General features: G+C 39.9%; 1 protein-coding gene across 3 annotated transcripts in view; it reads left to right on the top strand.

Moving 5' to 3' along the window:
• Nucleotides 1–13,335, top strand: part of kita (KIT proto-oncogene, receptor tyrosine kinase a) — a 228,529-nt gene extending 215,194 nt beyond the window's left edge. For all 3 annotated transcript variants that reach the window (XM_061888897.1, XM_061888895.1, XM_061888894.1), the window contains exon 21: nt 11,507–13,335. In XM_061888897.1, coding sequence (XP_061744881.1) covers nt 11,507–11,698 — 192 coding nt within the window. In that variant the 3' untranslated portion in view covers nt 11,699–13,335. The remainder of the gene's footprint in view (nt 1–11,506) is intronic.
• The last annotated feature ends 7,854 nt before the right edge of the window (nt 13,336–21,189 follow it).

The following is a 21,189-nucleotide window of genomic DNA, read 5'->3' as shown; positions in this document are numbered from 1 at the left end:
ACTGTGGTGGCCTCTGTGGTGTTCCACGCCATCGTCTGCTTGGGTCTGGGGAGCATGGCCAGAGAGAGGAGCAGACCCAACAAAGCAACAAAGAGAGCCGACAACAACAACAACAATAAAGAAGACATATACACTGTGGTGGCCTCTGCGGTGTTCCACGCCATCATCTGCTTGGGTCTGGGAAGCATGGCCAGAGAGAGGAGCAGACCCAACAAAGCAACCAAATGCACTTTGTGACTTCCGCCGCCCACCACCTCTCGGTCCAGTCCACATGGATGAGCGAAGATACGTCTCAGGAGACCGAGGTGTCCGATACCTGCTCGTTCAGCCAAGACACTGTCAAGGGCGATTGTATTTTTGAAAAGGGAAAATCTTAGCATCTCCTGGTTCTCAGTCCGCAATAGGGTGGGGTTGCACCCTTCAGGTTAGGGTTTGAAGTGTTGCCCCAAGTAGAGGATTTGGTGTAACTCTGGTTCTTGTTCATGAGGGAAGTACTCTGGTCACTACACGAGTGAAAAGAGGGCTAAGCCGGAAGGCAAAGCTCTCGATTAAACCGATCGATCTAAGTCAGGGGTGTCTGACGCACGGCCCAAGGACCGGATCAGGCCCGCGAACCGGTTTTATCCAGTCTGCGGGATAAGTATGCTAAGTATAAAAATAAACCTGACATTTTTGAATGACACAAACTGCTGTTCTAAATGTGTCCGCTAGATGTCGTAGTAGCAATTCTTTGTATCTTTGTAAGTTATGCTACATACCGTATTTTCTTGAATTGCCGCCGGGGCGCTAATTAATTTAAAACCTCTTCTCCCCTGGGCGTTTACCGAAGGCATGCGGTAAAGGCAAGCATGCGCTAATATTTTTAAAACCTCTTCTCACTACGGCGCTTACCAAAGGCGTGCGGTAAATTTAGGCCTGCGCTTATAAATTTGAGTGTGATGTAAGGATACCATCATGAAAATCACATTTAATAAAAAAAAACGTTATGGTTCAACCTTTACTTATAAATGAAGTCCATGCACAGCTCCTTCTGATCAAAAGCATCGATAACTTGTTTATAGAAGTCTTCCTTATCTTTCTTCAGTTTTAAAAGTCTCTCTGTCTCGATGGAGATCTTCCTTTATTACCTCCTGCTTCGATTGAAAGTCCAGTTTAGATATGTAATCCTCCATGTTAAAAATGCAAGCGAGAGGAAAAAATAAACGATCGCTGCTCATTCTTGCTGCTTGTTGTCACTTCTTCTGCAGCCGTGTAGTCGCAAGAAGGATCAGAAGCGCCCTCTACCACCAGGAGGCGGGAGTCATTTAATGACTCATATTTGACACACGCAGCTATGGTATATTAATAAAACATAGCTGCTTACTGTTCTTTTTAGCATATTCAATAGCTTGGACCTTAAATCCTACTGAATAATTCTTAATCTCCTTCCCTTTATGCGATTTCAAATGATTGAAATCAGCCTCCTCCATTTTGAAAATGATGACAGGTGAAGTGTCACTCGTGACGTGACGAGTTTGACCCGGTGGAAATTCTAGGTATATGCTAATTATTTGGCGAAACGAGTTTGACCCGGCGGAAATTCTAGACACATGCGCTAATAAAAATAATATTTTGGAAACGAGTTTGACCCGGCAATAATTCTGGGCAGGCGCATACTATATACCCGGCAGAAATTCAAGGAAATACGGTATGTTCAAAATAAACCACATGATGTTAGTACATAAGTCGTGGAAAATGAGCAAACTACATAAATAACATCTTGTAATTTGATTTTGATATTATTTTGTTACCTTGATAGATTGAAAATGAACACCAATGAGTTGACTGATGAACATTATCACACCATTTATTCAGAAAGTATAAATAACAACAAATACGAATAGAATACTGTTATTCGCAACATGTAAATGTAAAAAAAAACCGAACAACTTTATGATTTATACAATTTCAGAATGTGCCTGTTCTATTTTTAAACAAAGAAAACAATCGGAAGTTGTCTTTATTTTTAAAGGGGAACATTATCACAATTTCAAAAGGGTTAAAAACAACAAAAATCAGTTACCAGTGGCTTGTTGTATTTTTTGAATTTTTTTTTCAAAATTGTACCGCTCCCGGAATATCCCTAAATAAAGCTTTAAAGTGCCTTATTTTCGCTATCTTCAAAACCACTATCCATTTCCCTGGGACGTCATACAGTGCATCCAATACAAACAACATGGCGGTTACCACAGCAAGATATAGCGACATTAGCTTGGATTCAGACTCGGATTTCAGCGGCTTAAGCGATTCAACAGATTACGCATATATTGAAACAGATGGTCGGCGTATGGAGGCAGATAGCGAAAATGAAATTGAAGAAGAAATTGAAGCTATTGAGCGAATAGCTATTGACGCTATTCGGCGATAGCATGGGTGTACCTAATGAAGTGGCCCATAGAATGGCTGCCTTATTAGCATCGCCGGTAAAATGTGCGGACCAAACAATCAGGACTTTCGCATCTTGTGACACTGGAGCAACTTAAATCCGTCAATTGGTAAGTGTTTGTTTCGCATTAAATGTGGGTATCTAGTTTCAAATGTACATACAGCTAGCGTAAATAGCATGTTAGCATCGATTAGCGTAGCATGTTAGCATCGATTAGCTGGCAGTCACGCCGCGACCAAATATGTCTGATTAGCACATAGGTCAACAACATCAACAAAACTCACCTTTGTGATTTCGTTGACTTAATCGTTGCAAATGCATCTGCAGGTTATCCATACATCTCTGTGCCATGTCTGTCTTAGCATCACCGGTCAAATGTGCAGACACTCTGGCACATTCAATGGGGGTCTGGCGGCAGATTTCTTGCCAGTGGTGCAACTTGGATCCCTCCCTGTTAGTGTTGTTACACCCTCCGACAACACACCGACGAGGCATGATGTCTCCAAGGTTCCAAAAAATAGTCGAAAAAACGGAAAATAACAGAGCTGAGACCCGGTGTTTGTAATGTGAAAATGAATATGGCGGGTGTGTGACCTCGGTGGCGTCACGTTCTGACGTCATCGCTTAAAGAGCGATAAACAGAGAGGCGTTTAATTTGCCAAAATTCACCCATTTAGAGTTCGGAAATCGGTTAAAAAAATGCATAGTCTTTTTTCTGCAACATCAAGGTATATATTGACGCTTGCATAGGTTTGGTGATAATGTTCCCCTTTAAGTTATCGTGCCGCCATTTTATCAGTCCGGCCCCTTTGGGAGTAGATTTTTCTCCATGTGGCCCCCTCCGATCTAAAATGAGTTTGACACCCCTGATCTAAGTTTCTACCCTCGTCTGCGGTCACAAGCTTGAGGGAGTTACCGACCAAGATGGGAATGGCCGTGAACTCTGCGCCGTGCAGTATCGTCAAACCAAACACTGCTCGGCCTGTGTTTTCCACATTGATTAAATGTGCATTTTGGCATGAAATGTAGGGTTTCACAGAAATGTTACAGAAAACTGCGTGTAATTATGGAAGCTGCGGATAAACCGGACTAGATGAAGCTGGTGGATGCTGACTCCTTATGATCCTGCAAATCAAGGAAGGACCCGTCTCACCCTGGGCATAAACTCTTTGAACTGATGCCCTCAGGCAGGATAAAATGCCGGACAAACCGTTTTAAAAACACTTTTTACCCGAGAGCAATAGTGTCGCTGAACACAAGATAACAATAATGACTGTGCATGAGCGCTGTATGCTTGGTATTTTTATGTATTTTATGTATTTTTATCTATTTATCTATGTTCTTATGTTTTTATGTTTGAGTTTGCACTAAATTAGTTTGTATTCAATTTCATTGTACAATGTACAATGACAATAATGATATATTCTATTATATTTTATTCTAAATGCAACTACTGAAAAGTGGCGTGTAAGAACGAGTCGACCCTTTTGAACGGCTCTTTTTCAGTGTACAATAAGAACCGATCGGCAGTTATATTTAAGAGCTGTTTTTTTATACACATGCAGATACCCGACTGCTGATTGTACTAGAACAGGGGTGTCCAAAGTGCGGCTCCGGGGGCCATTTGCGGCCCACAGGTCATTTTTTAACGGCCCCACGGCACATTGTAAAAATATTATGAAAAAAAAACATAAAAAGTGTTCTAAAATAGCCAACAGGTGATATGTAAGAATAAAATGTTGCAATGTTGACTCTAATAACACAAAGCTGCCATGCAGGCTGTTTCTTTCTTTAAAAAATAATAATGAATCAAAATCAATGACATTATGAATTATTGACCTATTCAAGGCTCCAATAACATTGAAAATATTCCACTTTGAGATATTATTTGGGGAAAATGTTGCATATTTTGTGTTTGCTATGTAAAAAAGTAAGCTGTTTTTTTTTTTTTTTAAAAAGGTCCTAAAACAAACCAACAAAAAATACAAACAACAATAACATTTATAATCTGAAGTTGAGTTGGAGGTTATTGTGTTAAAAGTAAACAGTTAATAAAATGTATAATTTATTTTTTGACACTTTAATGAGTAGGACCCTTTTGGATACCCCAATAATTGTTGTGTAATTTGTTTTTAAGATTCATTGCTAAAAATAAATAATGAATTAAAATCAATGTTGTTATGAGTTATTGACCTTTTTTAAGACTCCAATTATTATATAATCTCAAATATTCCACTTAAACATTTTATTGGGTGAAAATATTACGTATTTTGTGTTTTTTCCATTAAAAAAAACAGGGGTTTCTTTGACAAAAAGAGCATACAACTTAAATCTTTAATAACATTATATTGATAGATACACCTAATGTTGAATAATGACACTTTTTTTTTTTTTTTTTTTTCCCAAAACCCTTTAAGGTCCTCGGGCTCAAGCCTGAGTGGAGGCCCAAATGTAGATTTTTTTGTATATATATTGTATTGGTTTTTAACATAAGAAATATCAAAATGGCCCCCGCTTGCTTTGATTTTTAAGTGTGCGGCCCTCAGTGGAAAAAGTTTGGACACCCCTGGACTAGAAAATTAGCAGCCGTTTATTTTATTTATTTTTTAAATTAGGAATATATATATATATATATATATATATATATATACATATATATATATATATATATATATATATATATATATATATATATATATATACATATATATATATATATATATATATATATATATATATATATATATATATATATATATATATATATATATTTATTTATTTATTATTCTTTTTTTTTAATTAATTTGTAAACATTTGCATTCACTTTTCTGGTTCATTGTTCTGATGTGGTTGTGTAAAAAGTAGCTTTTTTTTGTTTTGTTTTGTTTTTTTCAAGATGCCGCCACTTTAGTGGCTGCTGGTGGCAGGAGTTCTTGTTTTCATGTGGGGGTTTTCGCCTGGTTTGGGACACCTGCGATGAGGTGGCGACTTGTCCAGGGTGTACACCGCCTTCCGCCCGATTGTAGCTGAGATAGGCACCAGCGTCCCCCGCGACCCCAAAGGGAATAAGTGGTAGAAAATGGATGGATGAATGGATGGGTTTGGGACAGTTTGGGACTGTGTGACAGGGGGTGGCACTTTGGTGATGTGGTGGGCGTGGCCTGCGGACCTGCAGCAAAGCGGGCTGTGGCAGAATCGGCTTCGAGATTAGCGACAGGTGCGCAGAGGACACAGCTGAGAGTGTTTGGCTAATCACCTGTCGCTCTGTTAAAGGCAGTAGTCGGGAAGGAGAGAGGTAGTTGTCGGTGGGAGCAAGAGTGAGAGATATTTGCTGAAAAGCATAAAAAGAACATTAATCAAAAAATATAACTGGGTTCAAAAATATGACCGAGGCTGTCATGTCCGTCATTGGTGGTGGTCCAAGGGACTCTGAGGAGCAAGACGTCTGCAGTGCTTATTTGTGAACTTCTGGGAACCTTTTGGCCATGGAGACCAGATGCTGGGTCTCTCCAAACCAGATGCGGATGAAGAGACAGGGCTGTGGATCTAATGCTGAGCGCCGGGACAGACGGGCTTCACAGTGTCTCGGCTGAATGAGCAGGTATCGGACACCTCGGTCTCCTTGGACACATCCTCGCTCGTCCATGCGGACTGGACACTGGCCGAGAGTTGGTGGGCGGCCGAGGGTGTTTGCTTTGTTGGGTCCGCTCCTCTCTCTGGCCATGCTCCCCAGACCCCAGCAGATGATGGCATGGCACACCGCAGAGGCCACCACAGTCTATATGTGTCAGGACTTGGACTATGGGTTGGTTTGTTTTTCCGATGCAAAGGAAAGTTGGCACGAGCGAGACGTGAATGTGAGTACATATTTATTTCTTCACACTATACCTCAAAAAGGCAAACAAAAGGCGCCCACGAGGGCGGAAGTACAAAACTTGGCTATAAACAAAGACTAGCACAAAGGCCTGACTATGGACAAAAGAAACAAAACTCAATAACTGTGACATAAAGAAAACCAAAAACTTACGCGGCATGGACAGGAGGGAAATTATGGATAGTGTGGTAAACAGGCATGGCATGAGGTAAAGTCGCCAGGCTGACTTCCTTGGCAAGTTCCGGTTGAAATAATAGATGTGATAATTGCAAACTGGTGTGAGACATGAGGACAGGGTAAAAACTAATGAGTTAACATGGTAAAAAAGTAAACAAGTAAGTGGCTGGTTGCATCAGCTCTGCTCTTTTAATGTTTTCAATGGGGAACATTACCACAATTTCAGAAGGGTTAAAACTAATAAAAATCAGTTCCCAGTGGCTTATTTTATTTTTCAAATTTTTTTCAAAATTTTACCCATCATGCAATATCCCGAAAAAAGGCTTTAAAGTGCCTGATTTTCGCTATCTGTAAATCCAGCCGTCCATTTTCCTGTGACGTCACATAGTGACGCCAATACAAACAAACATGGCGGATAGAACAGCAAGATAAAGCGACATTAGCTCGGATTCAGACACGGATTTCAGCGACTTAAGTGATTCAACAGATTACGCATGTATCGAAACGGATGGTTGGAGTGTGGAGGCAGATAGCGAAAACGAAATAGGAAGAAGAAACTGAAGCTATTGAGCGAAAAGCTATTGAAGCTTGTCGGCGATCGCATCTTTTGACCACTGGAGCAACTTAAATCCCTCGATTGGTAAGTGTTTGTTTGGCATTAAATGGGGGTGGAGGGAAAGGCTGGATGCAAATATAGCTACAAATGTACATACAGCTAGCCTAAATAGCATGTTAGCATAGATTAGCTGGCATTCATGCCGCGACCGAATGTCTGATTAGCACATAAGTCAATAACATCAACAAAACTCACCTTTGTGATTTCGTTGACTTTATCGTTGGAAATGCATCTGCTTTGAGTGTTGCAGGATATCCACACATTCTTGCCATTTCTGCCATGTTAGCATCGATTAGCATGCCGTGCTAATCAATGCACACTCCACATAAGACAACTTGAATCCGTCCCTGATCGTTTTGTTACACCCTCCGACAACACACCGACGAGGCATGATGTCTCCAAGGTACGGGAAACAGTCGAAAAAACAGAAAATAACTGAGCTGATTTGACTTGGTGTGTGTAATGTGTTTGAGAAAATGGCGGATAGCTTCCCGTTATAACGTCATGGGTGAAAGGTCATCGCTCCGACAGCGAACAATTGAAAGGCGTTTAAATCGCCAAATTCACCCTTTTAGAGTTCGGAAATCGGTTGAAAAAACATATGGTCTTTTTTCTGCAACTTCAAGGTATATATTGACGCTTACATAGGTCTGGTGATAATGTTCCCCTTTAAAGTTCTTTGTGTACTTTGATGTTTCCCTCTTACACACATGCGTATGTGTGCTATGGCTATGAGTTTTTTTCCCTCTGGTCCAGGCTTGGACTGAATTTTTTTTTTCGTCCCCCCGCCTCCAGCATTTACCTGTTTCTCAATATTTTTCTCACCCGTCAGTGATCTTGTTCTGTCTCCCTGTAAAGGCCTACTGAAACCCACTACTACCGACCACACAGTCTGATAGTTTATATATCAATGATGAAATATTAACATTGCAACACATGCCAATACGGCCTTTTTCGTTTACTAAATTGCAGTTTTAAATTTCCCGCGAAGTGTCGTGTTGAAAACGTCGCGGTATGACGTTTGACGTCTCGGGTTGTAGCGGACATTATTTTCCAGCCTGATCCAAGCTATAAGTAGTCTGCTTTAATCGCATAATTACACAGTATTCTGGACATCTGTGTTGCTGAATCTTTTGCAAGTTGTTCAATTAATAATGGAGACGTCAAAGAAGAAAGATGTTGGTGGGAAGCTTTTAGACTTTAGCCACACAAACACAGCCGGTGTTTGCTTGTTTAAAATTCCCGAAGGTGATGCTTTACTATGGAACAGAGCGGTCAAGCGAACATGGATCCCGACCACATGTCAACCGGCAGGTTTCGGTGAGAAAATTGTGGTAATAAGTCGGCTTTTACCGTAGTTATGAGCGGAGCCTGCGTCCTCCTGCAGCTGCTGCGGACTATTACCTCCTCCCACCGGAGACACTGGCGGTCACCACACCCGTGGCCACACCCCTCCGACTTTCATGTACTATATAATCTCACTAAAACATTAGTAACACAATAGGCAGGTAAGGGATTTTTCAGAATGATCCTAGTAAATGTGTCTAATAACTGTCTATGTGACGTCAAGACTTGGTTAGCACAGAATGTTTTAATAATGACTGAGGGAAAAACGGAAATTTTAGTTTTTGCTCCGGCCCTCGCTGATTTTAAACTTGACAAACAAGTCAACGGCGTTTTAAAATTGTGTTTTTATCCCCTTCGTCTTTTAGTAAAGGTTAAACCGTTTTTATCTTTTAACCTTTTTGAACAAGACGTGCATGCTTTTATTTCAAGTGGCCTGGACTACTGCAATGCACTTTATGTTGGCATTAGCCAAAAAGCTCTCTCCCGGTTGCAGTTAGTCCAGAACTCCCTGTTCGTTTTAGAATTGATTTTAAAACATTGCTGTTTGTTTTTAAATCTTTACATGGACCGGTACCTCAGTGTATCTCGTACCTCGTCCAAATGTACACTCCTGCGCGCGCTCTGAGGTCCGAGAGTCAGTTCCAGCTCGTGGTGCCCAAGACCAGACTTAAAAGCAGGGGAGACAGGGCCTTCTCTGTGGTTGGCCCTAAGGTCTGGAACACTCTGCCGCTCCATGTTCAAATTGCTTCCACAGTGGAGTGTTTTAAGTCTCGTCTTAAGACCCACTTTTATTCTTTGGCTTTTAACACTTCGTGAGTTGTGTTGTCCTCTGTTGTCCTCTGTGTTTTTTATACACTTTGATTTCTATTTTAATAATTTAATTGAATTTACCCTTTAAAATTGTTTTTAATCATTTTTATTTTTATATTGTTTTTATATTGGTTTTATATTTATTCATTTTTTGTTTTTATTCAGTCATTGGTGAAGCATAATATCGTTTTTAATATTGTTTTTAACATGGCTGCGCAGCACTTTGGAAACGTTCTTGTTGTTTAAATGTGCTATATAAATAAAGTGGATTGGATTGGATTGAATAATAATATCTGAATCGCTCCCACTGTCCTCGCCTTTTTTTTTCTAGTCCTTCACTCTAACTTTCCTCATCCACGAATATTTCATCCTCACTCAAATTAATGGGGAAATTGTCGCTTTCTCGGTCCGAATAGCTCTTGCTGCTGGAGGCTCACATTATAAACAATGTTCAGATGTGAGGAGCCCTACTACACGTGACGTCACACGCACATCGTCTGCTACTTCCGGTACAGGCAAGGCTTTTTTATTAGCGAACTTTATCGTAGATGTTCTCTACTAAATCCTTTCAGCAAAAATATGGCAATATCGCGAAATGATCCAGTCTGACACATAGAATTAAAGTTAAAGTTATAGTACCAATGATTGTCACACACACACTAGGTGTGGCGAAATTATTCTCTGCATTTGACCCATCACCCTTGATCACCCCCTGGGAGTTGAGGGGAGCAGTGGGCAGCTAGTATTTACTATCCTAGTAAATGTGCCTAATAACATCTGAATAGCTCCCACTGTCCTCGCCTTTTTTTTTTCTCTAGTCCTTCACTCTAACTTTCCTCATCCACGGATATTTCATCCTCGCTCAAATTAATGGGGAAATTGTCGCTTTCTCGGTCCGAATCGCTCTAGCTGCCGGTGGCCATGATTGTAAACAATGTGAGGATGTGAGGAGCTTTACAACCCGTGACGTCACGCGCACATCGTCTGCTACTTCCGGTACAAGCAGGGCTTTTTTATTAGCGAACTTTATCCTAGATGTTCTCTACTAAATCCTTTCCGCAAAAATATGGCAATATCGCGAAATGATCAAGTATGACACATAGAATTAAAGTAAAGTACCAATGATTGTCACACACTCACTATGTGTGGCGAAATGATTCTCTGCATTTGACCCATCACCCTTGATCAGCTGAGGGGAGCAGTGGGCAGCTAGTATTTACTATCCTAGTAAATGTGTCTAATAACATCTGAATCGCTCCCACTGTCCTCGCCTTTTTTTTTTCTAGTCCTTCACTCTAACTTTCCTCATCCACGAATATTTCATCCTCGCTCAAATTAATGGGGAAATTGTCGCTTTCTTGGTCCGAATAGCTCTTGCTGCTGGAGGCTCACATTATAAACAATGTTCAGATGTGAGGAGCCCTACAACCCGTGACGTCACGCACACATCGTTTGCTACTTCCGGTACAAGCAAGGCTTTTTTATTAGCGAACTTTATCGTAGATGTTCTCTACTAAATCCTTTCAGCAAAAATATGGCAATATCGCGAAATGATCAAGTATGACACATAGAATTAAAGTAAAGTACCAATGATTGTCACACACACACTAGGTGTGGCGAAATGATTCTCTGCATTGGACCCATCACCCTTGATCACCCTCTGGGAGGTGAGGGGAGCAGTGGGCAGCTAGTATTTACTATCCTAGTAAATGTGTCTAATAACATCTGAATCGCTCCCACTGTCCTCACCTTTTTTTTTTCCAGTCCTTCACTCTAACTTTCCTCATCCACGAATATTTCATCCTCGCTCAAATTAATGGGGAAATTGTCGCTTTCTCGGTCCAAATCGTTCTAGCTGCTGGTGGCCATGATTGTAAACAATGTGAGGATGTGAGGAGCTTTACAACCCGTGACGTCACGCGCACATCGTCTGCTACTTCCGGTACAGGCAAGGCTTTTTTATTAGCGACCAAAAGTCTCTAATGTTCTCTACTAAATCCTTTCAGCAAAAGTATGGCAATATCGCGAAATGATCATGTATGACACATAGAATAGACCTGCTAACCCCGTTTGAATAAGAAAATCTCATTCCACTAGGCCTTTAATGTTTGTCTGATCTTTAATGGGATTGTGCTGAAAATATTAATTTCCCCTCGGGGATTATATTAAAGTATTTCCGATTCTGATTTTGCAAAAATGAAATAATTCATCGTCCCCAAAATACGGTAGTTCTCATGCTACCTGACTTTCCTTTCAGATCTATCTGAACTTCAACTCCAGGCTCAAGGCGTCACCCAGAACTGCCAAACGAGCTGAGGAAGAGGAGAAGGACGAAGAGGAGGAGGACCCGAGCATTCCAAGCGCCAGCACCAGCGCTCCCACTCAGCCCTTACTGGCCCAGCATGAGGTCTTCCTGGAGGGGACGGGCCTCGGTGCGCAGCGGGTGTGAGGCTCCCACCCTGGCCCCCCCTTTTTTTTTTTTTAAAGAAGTGCCTCTCATGTTTTGCTACCATGACAAAAAACACTGACACACTTACAAAAAAACAATGGCCACACACAAACTGAGCCCCCCTGGAAGAAGAACATTTGTTTACTATGAATTTTTTTTTTTTTTTTTTTTTGTCCGTGGCTTCAAGGGAGGACAGTTGAAATGATGCCCCCAATACGAATAGCTTTAAGTCACATTTAATATTTCTGTCAATTGAAGTTTTATTACCTTTTTTTGTTTGTTTGTTTTCGGGTTATTTTGAAAGGAAAAGAAAAAAAAAAAAAAAACACGCACTGGAGGCACTTCATATCATTCCATACATCCCATAGTGCAGCTTTGGTGTTTTTTTTTTTTTTATCCGTCAGTATTATTCTCCAGCTTGTTTAAAGTGAAGGTGACATTTATTCAGGGTCCGATATTAAACTGGAGTTAGTGGGACACTCGTTTATAATAAGCTATCAGCTTCCGAGGACCACCATGACTGTTCGCCTGTAGCGACTTGGTACGCTTGCTCTTCACGGTCGGGCTTATGGACTACAGTATTTGTCGCCGGGATGTAAAAAAAAAAAAAAAAAAAAAAAATACTGGTTTCCATACCTTTTGCGACCATTGTTTACATGCTGTGGTACTGCCATTTCTGAGACGTGTTTGTTGTTGTTATGTTGGACACAATATGGCCGTTGGGGACCACCATCGCCGTTCATTAAGTGCTCATCTCACTCCGGAGGTCCCCCTACTTCCTTTTTTTTGTCGTAAAGAGCATCGGGAAAAGTGTCCTGTTTGTTAGCGTAAATGAACATTGTGTGTGTGCGAGAGACAAAACACATCGTCTTGACTTTGTGTGCTTCTCTAAATGTTAAAAAAAAATAATTGGATTATCATTGCTATTATTTTAAGAGGTGCCGCTACTATTTGGTGCCCTTTTTCGCCGTTCGTTTACATGGCAACAATGTTTCGGTGGCGAAAAAAAATGTTACTTTTGTAACAAAAACAACAGAAAAAAACCAGGTAAAGTGGCGTTTTTTGTTTTTTTTTTCCATTTAATCCAGGTTGGATCTTTCAAAATTGCAACAAAAAAAAACGTCAATTTTTCGACTATGCATTTGGAGAAAACTTTTTGGGATAAAACCACGGCAGGACAAGAATGTGTGAAGTTGTTTTCTTCAAAACTATTTCAACCTGACAATTTTTTTTGTTTGTTAGTTTGTGTTCAATTTGTTGTCATGTAAATGTACGCCCAAACCACTCAGCTTACACCTTGTGTAAATATACATTTCATTGTGCATTTATTGTAAAGAAATGTCAGAAGGCGATTATCTTAATGAAGACGTTGGTACATGAGTATAAAAAAGTTCTATGGATGTTTTTTTTTTAATTTTATTTCCCCCAATCTTCCTTGCGTTGTACTGTAGACTATACGGAAACACTTTTGGACCATTCCGCGAAGTAAACGGTCACGTTTGGCCGTTTTCCCGTCTGCGGTTTGCTACATATTTATTGAACCTGAGGCTTGATTGAGTGTAGTGTTGCTGTGTGTTATGGATGTGTTACATGTGTCAATGTAAATAAAGAAAAGTCTATATTGAATTACCAATCAACACCACGTTCAAGTGCATCCCGTCCGGCGCCGTTTCATTTTAAAAAAAAGCACGCAGCAAATAGGGCAGGGGTCGGGAACCTTTTCGGCTGAGAGAGCCAAAAGGCCAAATATTTTAAAATGTATTTCCGTAAGAGCCATATAATATATTTTTTAACACTGAATACAACTAAACGCGTGCATTTTTAAGTAAGACTAACATTTCTAGTGTATAATAGGTCTCTTATTCTTTGTAATAACATTGTTATTCTGAAGCCAACTGTGGAGGGGGTGTGGCCTGCGGGCCTGCAGCGAACTGGGGTGTGCCAGGACCGGCCTCAAAATCAGCGACATCTGCGTAGATGGCCCACCTGAGCCTTGTTATCTAATCACCTGTCGCTCTGTTATAAGCAGCAGCCAGGAGGAGAGATGGGTTTGGGGCTGGAGCCAGAGCGCGAGCGAGAACGCAAGAGAAAAATACAATTGCTGGAAAGCAACTGAGAGACTTATTGAAAAATAAAACAATAGTGAACCCTGAAATGTCGGTGCTTGATGATCTGAAGAACCCCCAGGAGGACAAGCCCCACACTAACCAATAATAAATACATAACTTCTTAACGCAACTTCTTAAACAAGTGCGGTAGTAAACGAATGGATGGACTAAAAATGCATTAGAATGTTTTATGTTTTGAATATTATTTTTAACAATTATTACAAGTGGAATTATTCATTACTTATCATTTTAAGCAATGTCAGCTCAGATTTAGCCGAGAGCCAGATGCAGTCATCAAAACAGCCACATCTGGCTCGCGAGCCATAGGTTCCCTACCCCTGAAATAGGGCATGAGTGCGTGTGCGAGGGCCGGATGTGTTTGGTTAGCGGTGCGTGCCAATAGGTGCTTGTCCCCTGGGGCGCCTGTCTCAAGTCATTCCCGTAATCTCTTTGCTGTGAAATGGAGCTTAACAGATTCTTACAATTGCCAAACGCAGACGCTCAGTTATCTCCGCTCACCTTTCCTTTCCAGCGCCCTTGCCCGTGACTTCGCTTGCCAGCCTGAAAAGAAGAGACTGCTAAATAAATACAGCCGGGTCGAGCTGAAACAACACCAGGGGCCTTCGACAAAACAACAGACTATAAGGGGATTATAGCACTGCTGTAGGTTTTATTCTTAAACTACCATATTTTTAGGATTATAAATCGCTCCGGAGTGTACGTCGCACCGACCAAAAATGCATAATAAAGAAGGAAAAAATCATATACCGTATTTCCTTGAATTGCTGCCGTTTCCATATGAGTTGGGAAATTGTGTTAAATGTAAATATAAACGGAATACAATGAATTGCAAATCATTTTCCACCCCTATTGAGTCGAATATGCTACAAAGACAACATATTTGATGTTGAAACTGATAAACTTTTTTTTTTTTTTGGCAAATAATCATTAACTTTAGAATTTGATGCCAGCAACACGTGACAAAAAAGTTGGGAAAGATGGCAATAAATACTGATAAAGTTGAGGAATGCTCATCAAACACTTATTTGGAACATCCCACAGGTGTGCAGGCTAATTGGGAACAGGTGGGTGCCATGATTGGGTATGAAAGCAGCTTCCATGAAATGCTCAATAATTCACAAACAAGGATGGAGTCAGGGTCACCAATTTTTAAGCAAATTGTCGAACAGTTTCAGAACAACATTTCTCAACGAGCTATTGCAAGGAATTTAGGGATTTTACAATCTACGGTCCGTAAAATCATCAAAAGGTTCAGAGAATCTGGAGAAATCACTGCAGGTAAGCCATGATGTTACGGACCTTTGATTCCTCAGGCGGTACTGCATCACAAATCAACATCAGTGTGTAAAGGATATCACCACATGGGCTCAGGGACACTTCATAAAACCACTGTCAGTAACTACAGTTGGTCACTAAATTTGTAAGTGCAAGTTAAAACTACTATGCAAAGCGAAAGCCATTTATCAACAATATTCTGAAACAACGCCGGCTTGGCTGGGCCCGAACTCACCTAAGATAAATGATGCAAAGTGGAAAAGTGTTCTGTGGTCTGACGAGTCCACATTTCAAATTATATTTGGAAACAGAGGACGTGGTGTCCTCCGGAACAAAGAGGAAAATAACCATCCAGATTGTTATAGGCGCAAAGTTCAAAAGCCAGCATCTGTGATGGTATGGGGGTGTGTTAGTGCCCAAGACAGGGGTAACTTACACATCTGTGAAGGCACCATTAATGCTGAATGGTCCATACAGGTTTTGGAGCAACATATGTTTTCATACAAGCAACGTTATCATGGACGCCCCTGCTTATTTCAGCAAAACAATGCCAAGCCACGTGTTACAACAGCGTGGCTTTGTAGTAAAAGAGTGCGGGTACTTTCCTGGCCCGCCTGCAGTTCAGACCTGTCTCTCATCGAAAATGTGTGGCGCGAGATAACGGACTGTTGAACAGCTTAAGCTGTATATCAAGCAAGAAAGGTAAAGAATTCCTCTCTCAAAGCTTCAACAATTAGTTTCCTCAGTTCCCAAACGTTTATTGAGTGTTGTTAAAAGAAAAGGTGATGTAACACAGTGGTGAACATGCCCTTTCCCAGCTACTTTGGCACGTGTTGCAGCCATGAAATTCTAAGTTAATTATTATTTGCAAAAAAAAAAAGTTTGTGAGTTTGAACATCAAAATATCTTGTCTTTGTAGTGCATTCAATTGAATATGGGTTGAAAATGATTTACAAATCATTGTATTACGTTTATATTTACATCTAACACAATTTCCCAACTCATATGGAAACGGGGTTTGTAAAACCTCTTCTCACTCCTGCGCTTACCAAAGGCATGCGGTAAAAGTAAGCAAGCGCTAATTATTTGAAAACCTCTTCTCACTCTGGCACTTACCAAAGGCATGCAGTAAAAATTTTAGTGTGATGGAAAAATACCATCATGAAAAGCACATTCAATAAAAAAAAACGTTATTATGGTCTTACCTTTAGTCATAAATATAGTCCATGCCAGCTCTTTCTGATCAAAATCATCGATAACTTGTTTATAGAAGTCTTCCTTATGTTTGTTCGGTTTTAAAAGTTTCTCTGTCTCGATGGAGATCTTCCTTTATTACCTCCTTCTTTGATTGAAAGTCCGGTTTAGAAAACCGCTACCAGAAATTCCGTCATATCCGTGCTAGCACATATCACGTCACTCGGTCACTTCTTCTGCAGCCGAGTAGTCGCAAGAAGGATCACTAGTGCCCTCTACCACCAGGAGGCGGGAGTCATTTAATGACTCGTATTGGACACACGCAGCTACGGTATTGTGACGGTCTCAAACCGTCGTCTTGCGGGTTCCCAAGACCACCAAGGAAGGACATGGCTTGAGCAGATTGACTTTGTTTATTTTTCAATAAAACCTCAGTGCAAGTCGCTCTTCCGCTCCTCCTCTCCGCTCGCTCGCCGTCTCCTCGCCGCCATCTTGTCTGTCGGACCGTCGGCTCCACCTCTCCACAGGTATATTAATAAAACATAGCTGCTTACTGTTCTTTTTAGCATTCCGGTATTCAATAGCTGGGACCTTAAATCCTACTGAATAGCTCTTAATCTTCTTCCCTTTATGCGATTTCAAATTACCGGTATTGAAATCAGCCTCCTCCATTTAGAAAATGATGACAGGGGAAGTGTCACTCGTGACGTCACACGTTTTAATACTAAGCATGCGCTAAGTATTTTGGGAAGCGAGTTTGACAGGGCAGTAATTCAAGACAGGCGCATACTATACATATTCAAGGAAATATGGTAAATGTCACATTTTTGGGGGAAATTTATTTGATAAAATCCAACACCAAGAATAGACATTTGAAAGGCAATTTAAAATAAATAAAGAATAGTGAACAACAGGCTGAATAAGTGTACCTTATATGAGGCATAAATAACCAACTGAGAAGGTGCCTGGTATGTTAACGTAACATATTATGGTAAAAGTCATTCAAATAACTATAACATATAGAACATGCTACACGTTTACCAAACAGTCTGTCATTCCTAATCGATAAATCCCATGAAATCTTCTTCCTCGACGTCGCTTCTAAACAACTCAGCCAACTCCAAAAGGTATGCGCCGCTTCCTCTTGTCGTTTTCTGCTGCATATTTCACTACGTCCAGCTTGTAATCTGCAGTACATGATTTCCTTTTCGGTCCAATTTTTGTTCAGCCCTTTTCAGTTTTTATAAGTTACCGCCAACGATGAAATGATCCATTTTAATAGCTACGGCAGTAGCATATAGCATATAGCATATAGCATTCCATGACCCACAATGCACTTCTTCCATGACCCTCCCCTGCCGAATTCTTATTGGTTGACGTGTGTGTGACGATTGCTCACATTTTCTTTGTCTCTTCCGCGAATGAGATAGATAATATTATTAGATATTTTACGGTAATGTGTTAATAATTTCACACATAAGTCGCTCCGGAGTATATGTCGCACCCCCGGCCAAACTATGAAAAAAACTGCCACATATAATCCAAAAAATACGGTATGTCTTTTTCAAGCCATAATTTGATAGAACATGTATTATTTATTCACTTGCAGGTTTGCTTTACCAAAAAATTGTCTTGAAATAGCGGGCAAAAAAAAGTAAAATTAAACAATCTTAACTTTTTCTGTTTTAAATAGAAGAACCACCTACATCCTACAATCCTCAAACTGCGGATCAGGCGCGTCAGCGTCCAAAATCCGGCCTGCGGGGAGTCTCAAGTAAAAAAAGTTTACTTTTTATTTAAATTTTTTTCCGTCTGTCCTTTCTAATCCATTTTCTACCGCTTGTTACTCTAATTGTCTCCTAGCTGCTCAGGCAAATCATGTTGTCTAAAAAAATCATTTTCCCATCGATAATGTGACATCATTGCACTCGGAATATATATATATATATATATATATATATATATATATATATATATATATATATATATATATATATATATATATATATATATATAGACACATATATATATATATATATATATACACATATACACATACATATATATACACATATATACACATACATATATATAGCTACATATACATACACATATAAAAACATACATATACATACACATACACATATATATAAATACCTATATACATATACATACACATAAATACATATATACAGTATGTATATACACATATATTTATACACACGCATATATATATATATGTATATATATATATTTTCTGAAAGCGATAAAAAGGTGCAGGTATTTATATATATTTATATATACATACACACATATATATATATATATATATATATATATATATATATATATATATATATATATATATATATATATATCTACACATACATATATATCTACATACATATATATACACATACATATATATAAATATACATACACATATATAGATACATATATACAGTATGTATATATATATATATATATATATATATATATATATATATATATATATATATATATATATATATATACTGTATATTCTGAGTGCGATAAAAATGTGCAGGTAGAAAGGTGTCTAATGCTTGAATCAAAAAAAAAAAAAAAAGGTGAGGGCCCCTAAGAAAAGGCATTGAAGCTTAGGGAAGGTTATACAGAACGAAACCAAAACTGGACTGGCTACAAAGTAAAAAAAAACAGAATGCTGGACGACAGCAAAGACTTACTGTGGAGCAAAGACGGCGTCCACAATGTACATCCGAACATAACATGACAATCAACAATGTCCCCAGAAAAAAGGATAAAAACAATTTAAATAGTCTTGATTGGAAAAACAAAATAGATGCGGGAAATATCACTCGAAGGAGGACATGAAACTGCCACAGGAAAAGACCAAAAAAAGAGAAATAGCTACCAAAACAGGAGTGCAAGACAAGAACTTAAACACGACACACAGGAAAACAGCAAAAAAAACTCCAAATAAGTCAGGGTGTGATGTGACAGGTGGTGACAGTACACATATATTGAGACAAGAGCTATAGTGATGCATGCTTGGTTATGCTTTAAAGTCGTATCCAACAAATGTGACTTTTTACTGTCAACTGAGTTTCGTTTTTTAATGATTTCTGCTGGTGTTGTGCCTCCGGATAGAAAAGGTTGAAAAAACACTGGTAAACACTGATAAAAAAAGATGATTCTATTTTGGTGCGAGTGAAAATATTCCATTCCAGTGAAATCCCCGACTTCTTAGTATCTGATGTGGTGCCCGATGGAGCATTATGATTAGCATTTGTTACGTTACCATGGAAATCTTTGCAAAAGCTCGATTTGCGCCGGCCAGGGAAGTAGCCTTAAGACACGCTCGGCTGGGATTTTGGGAAAGCTGCTGTGATGTTAAAACGTTATCTCGCTCCAAAAAAAAAAAAAAAAAAAAAATGCTTCAAAAACACATGTCTGCGACTCGGGGGTTTATTCCTGTGCTCAGCTGTCTAGAAGAGAACATCTGGTGGTGACGCTGGGGGGGTGAAAAAAAAAAACGACAACAAAAACTCGAGTCTTGCATGGGCAGCCCATTGTTTTTGTGATCTAACTGATAAGCCACAGAGAAGGAAATCCCGCCATTGAGCGTTTGTTTGCGGGACGCCAGGGCGGACGTCATTACAGTAAGAGAAAGAAATGAAGAAGCCTTGGGATTACGGAAACATGTCTCTACAGCAGGGGTGTCGGATCAGGCCCGCGAACGGGTTTTATCTGAGTTTGCCAAGTATAAAAATGATCCTGAAATTTTTGAATGAAAGAAACTGCTGTTCTAAATGTGTCCACTGGGTGTCGCAATAGAAATTCTTTGTATCTTTTTGGGACGGCATGATGCGGTTGGAAGAGTTGCTGTGCCAGGAACCCTGGTGCAATCCCCAGCTTCTACCGACCTAGTCACGTCCGTAGTATCTTTGAGCCAGACACTTGGACTGGACTCTCACTATTATGTTAGATCCACCCGACGTCCATTGTATCCCCTGGGGGGGTTAACCACTTCTGCGGTCCTCTCCAAGGTTTCTCATAGTCATTCTCATCGACGTCCCACTGGGTTGTGAGTTTTTCCTTGCCCTTATGTGGGTGCTGAACTTCTGATGTCGTTGTGGCTTGTGCAGCCCTTTGAGACACTTGTGATTTAGGGCTATATAAATAAACATTGATTGATTGATTGATTGATTGACTTCACCCTTGCTCCTGATGGGTCGTGGTTAGCGCTAGAGATGTCCGATAATGGCTTTTTTGCCGATATTCTGATATTGTCCAACTCTTAATTACCGATTCCGATATCAACCGATACCGATATATACAGTTGTGGAATTTAACACATTATTATGCCTAATTTTCTTGTGATGCCCCGCTGGATGCATCAAACAAAGTAACAAGGTTTTCCAAAATAAATAAGCTCAAGTTATGGAAAAAAAATGCCATTATTGAAGTCACAAAGTGCATTATTTTGGAGTAGCAGGGGTGTATATTGTAGCGTCCCGGAAGAGTTAGTGCTGCAAGGGGTTCTGGGTATTTGTTCTGTTGTGTTACGGTGTGGATGTTCTCCCAAAATATGTTTGTCATTCTTGTTTGGTGTGGGTTCACACTGTGGCGCATATTTGTAACAGTGTTAAAGTTCTTTGTACGGCCACCCTCAGTTTCACCTTTACGGCTGTTGACCAAGTATGCGTTGCATTCACTTGTGTGTGTGTAAAAAGCCGTAGATTTTATGTGATTGGAAAGGCAGTGCCTTTAAGGTTTATTGGTACTCTGTGCTTCTCCCTACGTCCGTGTACCACTTCGTTCAGCTGCGTTTTAAAAAGTCATACGTTTTACTTTTTGAAACCGATACCGATAAGTTTGGCTGATAATATC

The sequence above is a fragment of the Nerophis ophidion genome, linkage group LG26 (genome assembly GCF_033978795.1).
Source record: "Nerophis ophidion isolate RoL-2023_Sa linkage group LG26, RoL_Noph_v1.0, whole genome shotgun sequence".
NCBI classification, from domain to species: domain Eukaryota; kingdom Metazoa; phylum Chordata; class Actinopteri; order Syngnathiformes; family Syngnathidae; genus Nerophis; species Nerophis ophidion.
Note: the sequence above shows the minus strand (reverse complement) of the source record. Positions and strands in the feature narration are given on the sequence as shown.